Here is a 13,767-nt window from a genome sequence, read left to right on the forward strand (position 1 = left end):
ATCATTATTTAAATTGCGGATAATATAATACAGTCAGTCAGTCAGTCAGTTAGTTAGTTACAGAGGCATTTGCTGGGAACCAGCTAAACAAACTGATAAGTAGAGTTGAATATACTGCTAGCTAAACCACCAGTCAGTCAGTCAGTCAGTGTTATTATGTAATGATGGAATGCTTGCTAGCGACAGGAGTTCAAGTCTACGTATCCTCTACTCCTGTACTTACATGTTAATCATAACACATTAGCGTTTAACTGAGTAAACAAACAATGACACTCACTCTTTATAGAACAGAATCTCCTGTCTGTTGGAAGAGCTTGACTGCGTCGTGGTGTCCTCCTCTTGCACCACTCGTGTGAATGGAAGCGATTTGTTTTGCAATGACGCTCGACTGAGGAACCAGAAGTTGAGGCCTGACAGGCGCGTCTGCGTCTACTCGGCAGCCGGCGTCTTGCTGGAGACTACGCGTGCGCAGATTGCTATACATATAATAGACTCCTTGCGCAATCTGCATGCATAGTTCGGGAGTAGGTGCGAAAATGCGACTATAGCTCGGCCGAGAAAGTGCCGATCGATTTGGGATTGGTCGCGCCGTGTTGGCGTATACAAATCTATTGGATCATGTCTCCAGCACCCCCACAGCCGTAGCAACAACCACTTAATCGAGGCTCTCATCCACATTCATTCATTTTCTCCCCCTGCTCTCTCTCCCATGATTTCAGAATCCCGGAAGTGTTGCGGTAGTGTTAGTAATCAGACAGGGGGCGCTCACCAGGCGCCGAAAAACATACTCGGACAAAGAGGAAGAAGAGGAGAGCGAATGAGAAAACGGCAAATTCTTGACTTTAACCAATCAGCGCCCGCTCTGAACGGGAGGGAAGCGTGTTAAAAATTCAAAAAGGTTAGTTAGCCACTAACAACAACAACCACAGCACACAGTCTGTATACCGTAGTTTAGCCAGAATTAACCTAGATTTAGTTCTAATATAATATTAGACTAGCTTCCAGCTGCCTGGTCTTGGAGGAGTTGCGAGTTAAATAAGGACGACATATAGGTTAGCCTAGGCGTTGAGTGTCTTTCGACAGCCGAGGTAAGTTTATTGTTAACGTTAGCTAACGCTCATTGATTAATTCAGATATCTTTGAGTCTTTGGTAACAGTACTCCACGTTCACAGATTATGCATTGTCTCCTCATATTACAATATTGTGATATAACTTATATTAACGTAACGGTAACTATAATGGAGTCGTTTGAACATGATTGCTCAACGTTAGTGCGGACTTGTAATATTTCCAACCGTTTTTTCGCTTACTGAAAGTTGACGTCGCTATGAGGCTTTATGATAAGAATTACTTATTAATCATTGGTTTAATTTTCACCACTGGAGACAGTCGGAGGGAATTCTGGTCTAACTGATTGATTGATTGATTGAAAAGTTTATTAACAGATTGCAGAATGGGTACAGTACAGTACAGCTCAATACATACAATTGTTAAGGGGATGCAGACCAGAGAAAGACTTTCGTCTTGTTTACATCAGGGTCCCCCATTTTCAATTCATCATAACATATATGACATACATGACATACAGATAGACAGTACTGCTACATCTCTACATTTATGACATATCAGATTTGCAAATACAGTACTGTTTGTGATACAAAAGTGTCCAGAAAAAGAGTGTATATACATTTGGCGTAGAAACTGTACATTGGAGGAGGTTGGGTGGGTGGGTGAGGGCTGTACATTGGAGGTGGGGGGGGGGGGGGGGGTTGGGTAGGGGACACGCACACATTTTACACTGTACATTGGAATACTGACAAAGCCTTACTTGGTCATTTACTGTACAACTAGGTTAGGACATTTGTAGGGGCCAGTTTAGAATTGCAGTCTCACGTAGGTGTTTTTTGAGAGTGTTTTTGAAAGTGGGTAGTGATTCACATTCCTTCTTTACAGCTTTGGGTAGGGCGGTCCACATTGATGTGGCATAATTGCGAAACGTGTTTAGTCCCTTGTTTGAGCCGAATCTGGGTTTTACATGATTTGTGGAGCTCCCTCTGGTGTTGTGATCGTGGTATTCACTGACCTTTGGGAAGTATTTTGACATGTACATGGGTACCTTGGTCGCGTAGTGTATCTTGTAGACCAGGCCCATTGCAAGTTGCTGTACTCTGTCGTCTACTCTAAGCCATCCTAGGTTGTCAAACTCGCATCTAAGTACGTCTCATGGGGAGTTTTTTTTAATTGATTGAAAATTGGTATTAAGTTAACAGATTGCAGAATGGGTACAATACAGTACAGCTCAATACACACAATTGCATTGGGGATGCAGACCAGAGAAAGACTTTCGTCTTTACATCAGGGTCCCCCATTTTCACTTCATCATAACATAATATGACATACAGGTAGACGGTACTGTTGCATTCTAGACATTTATGACATACCAGATCTACAAATATACAGTACTGTTTATGTGTACAAAGGAGTCTAAAAAGAGAGTATATACATTTGAGGGAGAAGAAACTGTACATTGGAGGTGGTTGGGGTTGGGTAGGCGGGTGGGGGAAACTGTATATTGGAGGGGGTTGGGTTAGGACATTGACAGGGGCCAGTTTCGAATTGCAGTCTCCCGTAGGTGCTCTTTGAGAGTGGTTTTGAAAGTGGGTAGTGATTCACATTCCTTTACAGCTGTGGGTAGGGCGTTCCACATTGATGTGGCATAATTCCGAAACGTGTTTAATAGTCCCTTGTTTGAGCCGAATCTGGGTTTAACATGATTTGTGGAGCTCCCTCTGGTGTCGTGGTATTTTGACATGTACATGGGTAACTTAGTGGTGTAGTGTATTTTGTAGACCAGGCCCATTGCAAGTTGCTGTACTCTGTCGTCTACTCTAAGCCACCCTAGGTTGTCAAAGTGGGCAGGGGTGAGGTGGGTTCTAGGGGTAAGGTCAAGTAGAAGTCTGACCAGTTTGTTTTGTGATGTTTCTAATTTTGTTTTTAGCGCCTTTGAGGTGCTTTGGTACCATGAGGTGCAAGCATAGTCGTAGTACCCATTGCATGTCTACTCGTTAACATGAAATCCAGGCCACTTATTTGTCAAACACATTACCCGAAGTTGTTTAATTACATGGTCCAACTCAACCTTTCAAAAGAGTGTGTTTACTGGCGGCTGACATCTTTATTTGAGCTAAAATGTGTTAGTTTAACTCTGAAGTTCCATTCGATTCATCAGGGCAGCGTCCAGTAAACACACACAGACTATTGAAAAGTTGGATAGGTTAAGTATTGACTAATGTTAATTTATGTGAATAGTCTGGAAGTGCATGGAACAGACCAGTCTCTTTGACTTGTGGGTTCCAAGTCATTGCCGTTAATACAAAAACCAAGAGACCCCTTGTTTTTTCATACTCTTTTGCCATTACTGAAAAATTTGTCATTATTTTTTGTTGATTTGCCATATGCTTCCATTATATCTGAAAATGTATCTTACACACTACATAAACTGAAAGTCACCACAGCTGACTAAATGTAATATCTTATATATCATTAACGGTAGAATATTGTGAAAAAAGAAGGGCACCTTGGTTTTTGTATCAAAGCAAGAATGACTTGGAGTCCATGTGTGTAAAAAAGACTGATATGGTCTTTTTAAAAGCATTAGGCTAGTAGTCAAAGAGACATGCCCATCTCTGTCTAACAGATGAGCGTGCCATTGTGTTTGGCCTCACCGAGTGGCCCCCTGTACGACGAGGAGGAGGACATGGCTGTGTTTGAGTCCACAGCAGCAGAGCTGGACGGCCTGGTGAGGCCACAGCTGCCCGAGCTCTCCATCATATCTCCTGGCATGGAGACATGGCCATCCAACAGAGAGCAGGTGAGGTTTAGGAAATACTCAATATTAGTAATCCTATTAAACAAAAGTAACATTCACTCTGACTATTTCAAACGAACTTAGGTGGGAACACGCCCCAACATGCCATGAATACCATTATGAGTGTATTACGTGGCCTGTAATTGCTCCCAAAACAGGATTGTCAACTTAAACAGACCATTGCCTTTTTGGTGTGAGCTCCAGGTATTGATACCGATACCAAGTACTGATCTGATCAATCCCTGACCTTTTTTCTTAGAATTACCAGAAAACTGCTTTGAAGGCTGGAGTAACAAAGCAGGCCAGCATTGAGGAAGGGACTTCTGAGAAAGTGAAGGTTTATCTCCGCATCCGACCGCTTACCAAGGCAGAACAGGAGAGGGGAGAGGAACAGGTGAGACACATTTTCGCATCAAAGTATGCCAGTAATATTTGTTACTTAAAGGGGCACTTCACCAAAAAACAATGCTGATCACACACATATCCAAAAACTCTTAGTTTTGCACACATTAATTTAGTTTGACAGTTATTGCGAGTAAATTAGTTTGATTATGGTCACCAGTGATCATCATCAGGGATTATTAAATGATAGGATGAATAAATAGCAATACCTTGTTGGAATACCTTCAGTTGGAATTTACGTCTAACATAATATTAAATGAGTGTGCTATGCAAAATATACTGCATTATGTCTGTTTTTCGGCTGAGCTGACATTTTCCTTTAGCATAAGGTGGGTCTCCCAAGACTTAACATTAATTTTGCACCGCCAAAATCTTTAAAAGGATAAATTCATAATTTTTGGGGGGAGGAAAGCATTACTTTTATTCAACACCTTTCTGAAAGCTCTGTATTATTATTTGTAATTGATTACTCTACATAAATCTGGCAGGTCTGTTATAACAATGCGTTCTCCAGGCCTCTACTCAAGGCTGGCAGGTCTGAGCAATGTGTTCTCCAAGTCTGGAGAACTACAACACTGCCATACTCAAAAGGGCACAGGTATAGGTAGTTTATCTGGGGTTCTGTACAGGTACTGTGGAAGAGCTCACACAAACATGTAATGGCTTCATAAAGTCAGAGCCTCGTTCATTGTCTATGGAGCAGCCCCAGATTTTACATCCCAGTTAGATTTCTGATTGGAGGATTCTCTTTCTAATTTCTAGTTTTAGGAGAGTTGTGTGTCTTCACAAATAACTGACTGAACTGACTTGGAGTACCAGAATAACATATGAATTCTTAAAATTGACCCATGGTCATCACCCCTCAGTGCAAAAAGGATTTCCGTTCTGGAATAGTTGGTATCTAAATGTATTTTCCCGTTGCTTGATGTTTAGCGCTGTGTGCATATTGAGAATGGAGAGACCCTCCTGCTGACGGCGCCTAAGGACTCCCACAACATGAAGACTGCAGAGAGGGGCATCACCCAGAGTATCCACAAGTTCACCTTCTCACAGGTACCTGTTATTTACAATAAAACACAACATACTTGTGCCCTAATGTTCAGGAGAAGTGCTCGATGAAGAAACCCACTCCCAATGCCAAAGGACGGTTCATCATGCCTATAAAAACACAATAGGAATTAGAGGTTGACCAACTAATCAGCACCGATGGGACGTTTTCCTGTTGTGGGCTGAACTTGGCCCTTATAGGACATTTTACAAACTATTGTTGGGGGCTGAACTTGGCTCTTATAGGACATTTTACAAACTATTGTTATGGGCTGAACATGACTCTCATAGGACGTTTTACAAACTATTGTTATGGGCTGAACATGGTTCTGATAGTGGCCGATGGCACAGCCTCCACTGGTCACGCTGGGGCATACATCAACGTTTGCACGTTTGAGCATAATGTTGTTGGTTATAGTATGGCATAGGGATGGGCATTTTTAAGAGAAATCCAGATCGATTGATCGCATGCTATACTCGATTGATCGTGTATTACTCGAAAAGGGGAAACAACTAAAAAAAATCTTAATTTTGTACATTCACGTATATGTTTAAGGAAACCAACAAACTGTTATAATCTTACACATGCATGTGAAACAAATGTGTAAAAAAAAATATATATATATATATATTTTTTTTCATAAAAATTATTAATAATTTAAGATCGATTCTTCTCATAGCTACGAGTAATCGATTACTCACGCCCATCCCTAGTATGGCATTATTAATGCATTAGACTGCAGACTGATTAACTACTGCTTTGCTGAAAGCATACAGTCCATACCTGTAAGCAAAGTGCAAGCCTATCACAACTATGGGCCAATGGCCATCATTTGAGGTAAATATGGTAATATATAAATAACTATGTATGTTGTACCGGTCTCGCTTTCACCAATAAAGAATAATTGTCAATTTTATTTTTGTTTGTTTTACATTGGCAGATTAATCGTCCTTTTCCTGCTCCAAACTATCATTATTATATTATTATTATATTAGCCTTTAAACGTCTAGTATAAGTCGACCTCTACTATGGCCCCCAAACAGCATTGACCCCCCCCCCCCCAAACAGACACAAAAACAAGACTGCGCATTGTGGAGCGCAGATTGTTTCTGATTGTCGCTGGTTTTGGTTAATGTTTGTCCTAACCTGTCCTCCATTAGATCTCTGGTCCAGGGACCACCCAGCAGGAGTTTTATGAGGGCACCATGAGGACCATGGTGAAGGATGTTCTTCAAGGAGAGAGCAGGCTCCTCTACACATATGGTGTCACCAACTCCGGCAAGACCTACACTATTCAGGGTCAGTGCTTCCTACAAGGCTTTATCCATCATCTCAGGGTTCTACTCACAGGGCAGTCTTCTGCCCAGTGATACATCTGTCCAGGTCATTTGACCCTGAGCATATAGATGTTACAAATTCTCAAGATACCAGTAGTGTTCAAAACCAAATGGAAATAGACAGGAGGCTGCGGTGAGACACATGTCATCCTCACAATTGAATAATTCAGGTAAAATAAATTAGGTGAAATGCCCCTTAATAATTGTGTTCATGGTTTTAGTGTGTCGAGACTTAATCACAAAAACTATTTGACGATTGATAATTGAAGTTTCAATATTTTAGAACACATGTTTATGTTGTGTTGTTGTAGTAACATCTCATTATACCATAATTCTTAAAAGAAAATAAGTATATATTAGGGTTTCCTCTAGGGATTTTATGTCTGGCCATTGTGTCCGGAAATATTCTAAAAGCTAATCCAAAACTCTGCAGCCCGACTGCTTACTAGAACCAAAAGGAGAGAGCACATTAGTCCAGTCTTAGCTGCTGGCTTCCTGTAACATTTAGAATTGACTTCAAGGTCCTTCTCCTTACATACAAAGCTCTAAAATGTATGGACAGGGACGTAGCTACATCGCCAACACTCTTAATAAATTACAGGCCAGCAAGAACACTGCGATCATCAGCTGCTGGACTACTAGAGGCTCCCAGAAACAGTCAAAAGAGGATCGGTAATGCAGCCTTTATCAACTATGCCCCAAAACTATGGAACAAACTACCCCAAAACATCAGGGAAGCCAACTTATTAGGGCCCGTGTCGACCGGGGATGTTTTATGAGTTGTCAGCTCCTTTCTGTCATTCATTTCTATGCTACAGACACGACAGGCGCGCTCCTTTTCCCAGCGTCGCTTTTTAGCGCTCTCGGCGGCTAGCGTTTTTGGCCGGAGCTCTCCCAGCGCCTAAAGTTGAAACTAGTTCAACTTTTGGAGAGGAGCGCCGCTCATCAAGGTAACTTTTTTCGACTGACCAATCAACATCGAGCAAGTGGCAGAGCTGCGGGAGTCGCGAGACGCTCTGCAAACGCTCTGAGCATGCATATTTTTGCTTTTCAAAGCGGTCCGCCTTGAGAAAAACGTCCCTGGTGGACACAAAGCCTTACCCTACCTACTTTTATACACTTCCTATCAAATTCATGTGTCGGTTCTATGCCAGTTTTATCTCACTACCTGCACTGTAATTTTAAGAGCACTGCTCTGTTGTAATTCAAAATTGAACTATTTTATCACACTTTTTACTTCTTACTGATGCACTGCTCTGTTGTATGTTAAATACCCTGTTGTATGTCTGTTCTATTTTATAATTTTTGCCTATTCTATTTTTATTATTTGTATTACTGAATGAAACTAAACAGAAAGGCCTATTGGGATGTTAGATCCTAATGTGAAACACTGATTTACCTTACCTTGCTACCTCTATCTTTTTTATGCTCGCTTATGCCTGTATTTTTTACTGTTGTGAAGCACTTTGAACTGCAACTTCTGTATGAAAAGTGCTATACAAATAAAGTAATTATTATTAATTTACCGACCAAATGTAAAATTGAACAGCCATATCATGTAATGCATGTATGGTCATGAAGAAATGCATGAAAAGATGATACGGGGAAGTAGATCACAAGTACTTATCAGTCACAGGAATCTTCAATAACATTGAATGGTGATCCATTTTGTGATCAATACATTTGTTGTATTGTAAGTAACAATATCTTGGTTGGCAGACGACTCCATCAGACAATCTCACGCTATACTGTTAATGTTGTGTTACCTTACGTTAATATAACTAGCAAGGGTAGTCGTGTAGGTCATCCTGTGTTCTTCAGACTTGTTGCCTCTGTGAAAGATTTGTTTTCTTTCCCCACTGGTACTGCCAGTTATACATTTTTTACTTTAAAAAAACGTTTAATCTTTTTAAATAAATGTAAACCTGTGCCACCTGCAGGCGTGGGTCGGGAGGCGGGCCTGTTGCCGAGGGCCCTGACCTGTGTGTTCCGGAAGCTGCAGGGGCGTCTGTACGGCGCCATGAACCTGAAGCCCGTTCTGCACCACGACATCAGACAGCTGGACCCTGGAGAGGTCAGGGCCGAGGAGCTCCGCAGAGACTCTCTTCTCAGAGAGGTAAACACAATCATTAAGTCTGCTGTAAGCCATTCTCTCTTTCTGTGTGTGCGCCCCTCCCATCTCTGGTCTTTGGAAAGACCAGATGAGGTCAGAGGAGTTTGATAGTATTTACTGAGGATGGCCAGATAATGTTGATATTTAAACATAAGAAAATAATAATACATAATAAATGTATACATCATCATGCAACATTAAAAAAAAAAAGTTGTAGGAATGGTTTGGGAGAGGGAGGTAGGGAGGTGTTTTAGTTTGTGTGGTGTAATAACAATGTTGAAATTGAGAAGTTTAGACTTATAAAAAGAGTAATGTACCGGAAAAAGGTACCTTTGGGTATCGGTTCAAATGTGAACGGTTCCCAACCCTATCCACAGCCATGTCTTGCTGCTTGTATTTTGCAGTGATGGTCTAGATATGTTCTCACTTGTGTGTTGCAGGATGAGTCTCTGAGCTCTCGTCGAGTTGGTAACAGCAGCACCTGTGACAGCGGCATCGCCGGACTCACTACCAGTCACATTGGCACCCAGCTGGAGGGTAAGGACCACATTTATATATACATATTTATTCTGAATGTTGAAAGATTTTACAGAAACATATACACAACCAATTACATTCATCCTATAGACCTTTTCAGAAGATTTCCGTGGGTAGGGAAACTGCCTGGGCCATAGTGTATTTCCTGTCGGCTGGTAAAAATGTTAACTCGACTATTTATATAGCACTTTTTGGGGTGGGTTCTGCTGTCCAATAAAACCAATTACAACTTGTGCCTCACATTCACCCATTTACTCACACACTGACGGCGAAGGCAGCCACGCATGGCAACAACCAGCTTGTCGGGAGCAGTTGGGGGTTAAGTGTCTTGCTCCAGGACACTTTGACATTAATTTGGGAGGAGCCGTAATCAAAGAAGGGAACCTTTGCGACTGCTCTACCCCCTGAGCCGTTGCCACCCTGTATTGGCAAACGCCACAACAGGAAATAAACTTGGGCCCATTTAGAATGTTTAGGGAAAAGTAATAAAAAAAAATCCCTGACCCAGAGGGTTGACCTACAGTAGTCAATGTGCCTAACTGACTGCCTGTCTCCCCATAGGGAGGTGTAGTCTGACGTCACTTTAGTTTCCCGCGGGTCCACTCATAAGGATTTATCATTGGGAAAATGTATTATCGGCTATTGTAATAATTGTGCCTCATGAACATTGACAAGCTTTTCCATTTTTTCAAAAAATGAGTTCCCTTCTATCATTAATATTATTGTTTAAGCATTTTTGGGTGAATTCAAGTTAGTTATAAGGTTGCTTAATTTGTCGTTAAAAAATAACTACACTTACCAGTAGAAGCCGTTCAGTGCTGTCGCCTAATACACAGTCAGTCAGTCAGCAGCGCCAAAGTGAAGTGTAGTTCCTCAGTGAACGAAAACATAAAACATTTTATTTTGCTACTTTTACGATTAATTGTGAATTTTTTCATGTTGAGCTATAGATTGTGGATGAATACACACAGAAAGGTACTAGGGCTGTCCCCGACTAAGGATTTGGATAGTCGACTATGATTGGCCAAAATGTGCCGTTAGTCGACAAAAAAAAAGAAAAGAAAAATATTTATAACTTTTTTTCTTTCTGTGCCTGTTTTCGTAGGCCGTTAGCCTCTGGTATGCGTGCCATTAGAGCTAGAGGCCTCTTTTCTTTTGGAAAGAATGATTAAATATAATATATATATATTTTTTTTTGTATTCGACTAAGAGGTTGGCAGTCGACTACGGCTCCTTTCGACCGATTAGTCGACTAATAGGGGTCAGCCCTAAAAGGTACACCATGCCAATTTTCATGCTTTATTTGTTTTAAACGAGAAGATTTAGAAATGTGTCTCATTGCAATTTCAAGTGGGGTGGACCGTGCGGGAAACGACAATGACGTAACCACTACACCTCCCTATTGTTGAAACACACATACATGCGTCTGTTTTAAAAATGTAATTGTGTCTCATGCAGTTCACACTATGTTGACACCATCTCAGTCCTCTAGGCATCTAAAGATCTCTCTCTCTGTGTGTAGATCCCGACAGTGTGTGTCTGGAGCCTGACAGTCTGTCTCACAGCGCGGGGGGTGACCTGGTGGAGGGTGTGCAGTTTGCGATTTGGGTGTCCTTCTACGAGATATATAACGAGTTCCTGTATGACCTCCTGGAGACCCCGCCCTCTCTGCAGCCCAAGAAGAGGGCGACGCTGCGGCTGAGCGATGACAAGCAGGGGAACCCCTACGTCAAGGGTAATAACAACACGTACATTAACATCCCTGATTAACCCCTACGTCAAGGCCCGTACATTAACATCCCTGATGAACCCCTACGTCAAGGCCCGTACATTAACATCCCTGATGAACCCCTACGTCACATACATTAACATCGCTGATGATCACAATGTAACTGAGACTAAGATTAAAGGTACCATGCATTATAAATGGCTTTTTACAGTGTTTAGCATTGTTTTATAGCAATAGGGAGGGATTAGTATCAATGGGTTTGTGTCTCTAATGACCATATTGTCGGATTCCTCTAATTCAGTTACGACAATCTCCTCCCCCAGTGAATTAGGTCATTCTAGTTTTGACTTGCAATGCGACGTAGCAAGGAGCTGATTGTTATCTGATTGGCTCTGTGGTTGTAGTCACCGCCCACAATCAACAATTCGCTCAGAGCGAGTGGAATTTGCTCAGAGCGGAACAGAGCGAGTGGAATTACTTCCTCAAACAGCCGACAGATAGCAGAGAACGAGCGAGGGAGGGGGAGAGCGAGAGGGGGACCCGCGCGCAGGAGTGTGTGTAAATGTGTGTGCGCGCGGGGCTGGTGTGGTTCTTCTCCCCCTCAGTCAGTCGGAAGCACTCTCATAATCACTGTCAAAATATCTTTGCGCACGCCCATATTCCGATCTGTGCAATAATAATCACAGGGGTATATATTGTCATTTGAAACAAGTTACCAATGCATTGTCTCGTGGGATTATGCCCCCCGTGGCGAAATTAATTAGTATCCCCCTCAATCTCTCTCTGTCTGCCACTTGCAGACTGTGTGGGTGACTGTCACTCAAAACGCTTATGGGCGGAGCCCATCCAATAACAGCCTGAAATCCTGAGGTAGAAAAATTATGCTTTTGAGTACTTCATTAGAAATATAAAACAATGAATTATTTTGAAAAATACTTTACAGATGTGTTCCATAGACTCACAGGAATTGTGTAAAGTTGCCCAAATACTGCAAGGAATAGCAATGCATGGGACCTTTAACATGTCACCTTGATGATCACTATGTACATTAACCACGTCTCAACGCACCTGTCTGCACCACGCTGTGTTATTGCCTCTCAACCAACACATCGGTTGAAAGCTAAAATGACCACCGTTTGATTGACACACCGCTTGACCTATTACGTGCTTCCAATCGCAGGTTATAAGACAAAACACTGAAAATTATTGACCGTTTGCGTATCCAATGCAAAGCATTGGAGGCTTTTAAACAGGGCCGTACTGGGGAAATCATTCAGGCCAGGAAATATAGTGCAAAATATAGCTCCAGTCAGGCCACTTTTTAAGCAGGGGGTCTGGGGGTCCCCCACCAGGACATTTCTTGTTACAAAGACTTAATTTCCTGCATTCTGGTGCAGGCATTTTTTTATTTGTACCCTTTAAATGCCAGTGTTTGTGATGGCATCACAAATTATTGTTAAAAAAACAGGCTAGCATATGTATGATTAGCAACAACACTGATTTTGATGGATTTTCAGTTTTTTTGTAATGTCAGATTGAAAATAATACAATCTTTTATTCAACTTCAGCCCTGATCATAACACCACATATACATTTTATAATTCTAACCCTTTAAATGCCAGTGTGTGTGATGGCATATATTTGCAATATATCAAATGCAAAGTAGATTTTTCTGGGGGGGATTATTACAGGCTAGCATGTGTCAATGATTAGCAACAACAGTTTTTTGTAAGGGTCCCGCCTCCACCAATCACATGCGGCTCCTTTTGTGTGTGTGTGTGTGTGAGAGAGAGAGAGATAGTTCTCCAACTTGTGTGCGTTGCAGTGATCTCCTTGTTGTTCCCCACCTAGGTTATCTAACTATTGTGCTGCTGCAACTAGAAACACTGTCCTGGCCTGCTTCTAAGTTCAGTGGCCTGACTGCAATTTTTTTTTTTTTGGAAATCATCTGGCGACCCCCCCCCCTCCTGTGGGTCGCGACCCCGACTTTGGGAACCCCTGGTGTATGTGACAAGAGATTAGTGGGGAGGGGCGGGGAGAGGCGACTGAGGTAGTGTTGACTCATCTCACTCCTTTTTGGAAAAACGCCTAAAGATACCATTACATAAAGATGTGTAAAACACACATTTTTGGTGATATTGTTATCGACGTTGGACATGTTCTTTCTACTCTAGACTTAAGGCTATGGCCCCAATAGTCTTTTCAGCTAATGACTATAGAGTAGGGATCTGCAGGCATCCGTTTGCAAAATAATTCAGACGAAAATGAAAACAACCTTTATTTCAGTGTGTTCAAACCTCTGTAACTCTATGACAATAGCACTCAGAGTGATTGTTGTGGAAGAAGATTCAGAGTGTTGCCTTTCAAAAGAGGCCAGACTTGTTCATCTGCTACAAATGGTTCCCGAATAGCGTCCAATTTACATTCAGTATGCAATCGACAGGCGTTTTATGCTAACATATGTGTAGTTGAGACGTTGGCACATGAACTTGTGGAGAGTGCACTTGTTCTTTTAATATTGTCTATAGCATAATACTGGACTAATGTTTCTGTGTGGTAATATGAATGTACAGTAATTAATAATGCTGTGTTGGACAGACCTGACCTGGATCCAGGTGCGTAGTGCAGAGGAGGCCTGGAGGGTTCTGCGAGCCGGCCGAAGGAACCAGAGTTTTGCCAGCACCCACCTCAACCACAACTCCAGCCGCAGGTATGACACCATCCTGCTCTCT

The 13,767-nt window shown here is 42.0% G+C and overlaps 2 protein-coding genes across 3 annotated transcripts in view; one reads left to right on the top strand and one right to left on the bottom strand.

Moving 5' to 3' along the window:
• LOC311233456 (atypical kinase COQ8B, mitochondrial-like) overlaps positions 1–681 on the bottom strand; it is a gene marked incomplete at its 3' end in the record, with an annotated part of 50,871 nt that extends 50,190 nt beyond the window's left edge. The window contains exon 1 of the mRNA XM_084320423.1: positions 278–681. Within this exon, the coding sequence (XP_084176549.1) occupies position 278 (1 nt within the window). The 5' untranslated portion in view covers positions 279–681. The remainder of the gene's footprint in view (positions 1–277) is intronic.
• Positions 682–879: 198 nt separating this feature from the next.
• Positions 880–13,767, top strand: part of kif20a (kinesin family member 20A) — a 54,228-nt gene continuing 41,340 nt past the window's right edge. For both annotated transcript variants that reach the window (XM_084319794.1, XM_084319795.1), the window contains exons 1-9: positions 880–1,088; positions 3,699–3,872; positions 4,129–4,263; positions 5,205–5,324; positions 6,480–6,618; positions 8,597–8,772; positions 9,210–9,306; positions 10,829–11,041; positions 13,634–13,745. In XM_084319794.1, coding sequence (XP_084175920.1) covers positions 3,699–3,872; positions 4,129–4,263; positions 5,205–5,324; positions 6,480–6,618; positions 8,597–8,772; positions 9,210–9,306; positions 10,829–11,041; positions 13,634–13,745 — 1,166 coding nt within the window. In that variant the 5' untranslated portion in view covers positions 880–1,088. The remainder of the gene's footprint in view (positions 1,089–3,698; positions 3,873–4,128; positions 4,264–5,204; positions 5,325–6,479; positions 6,619–8,596; positions 8,773–9,209; positions 9,307–10,828; positions 11,042–13,633; positions 13,746–13,767) is intronic.

Source organism: Notolepis coatsorum (assembly GCF_963971535.1).
Source record: "Notolepis coatsorum genome assembly, chromosome: 8".
Taxonomy (NCBI): Eukaryota; Metazoa; Chordata; class Actinopteri; order Aulopiformes; family Paralepididae; genus Notolepis; species Notolepis coatsorum.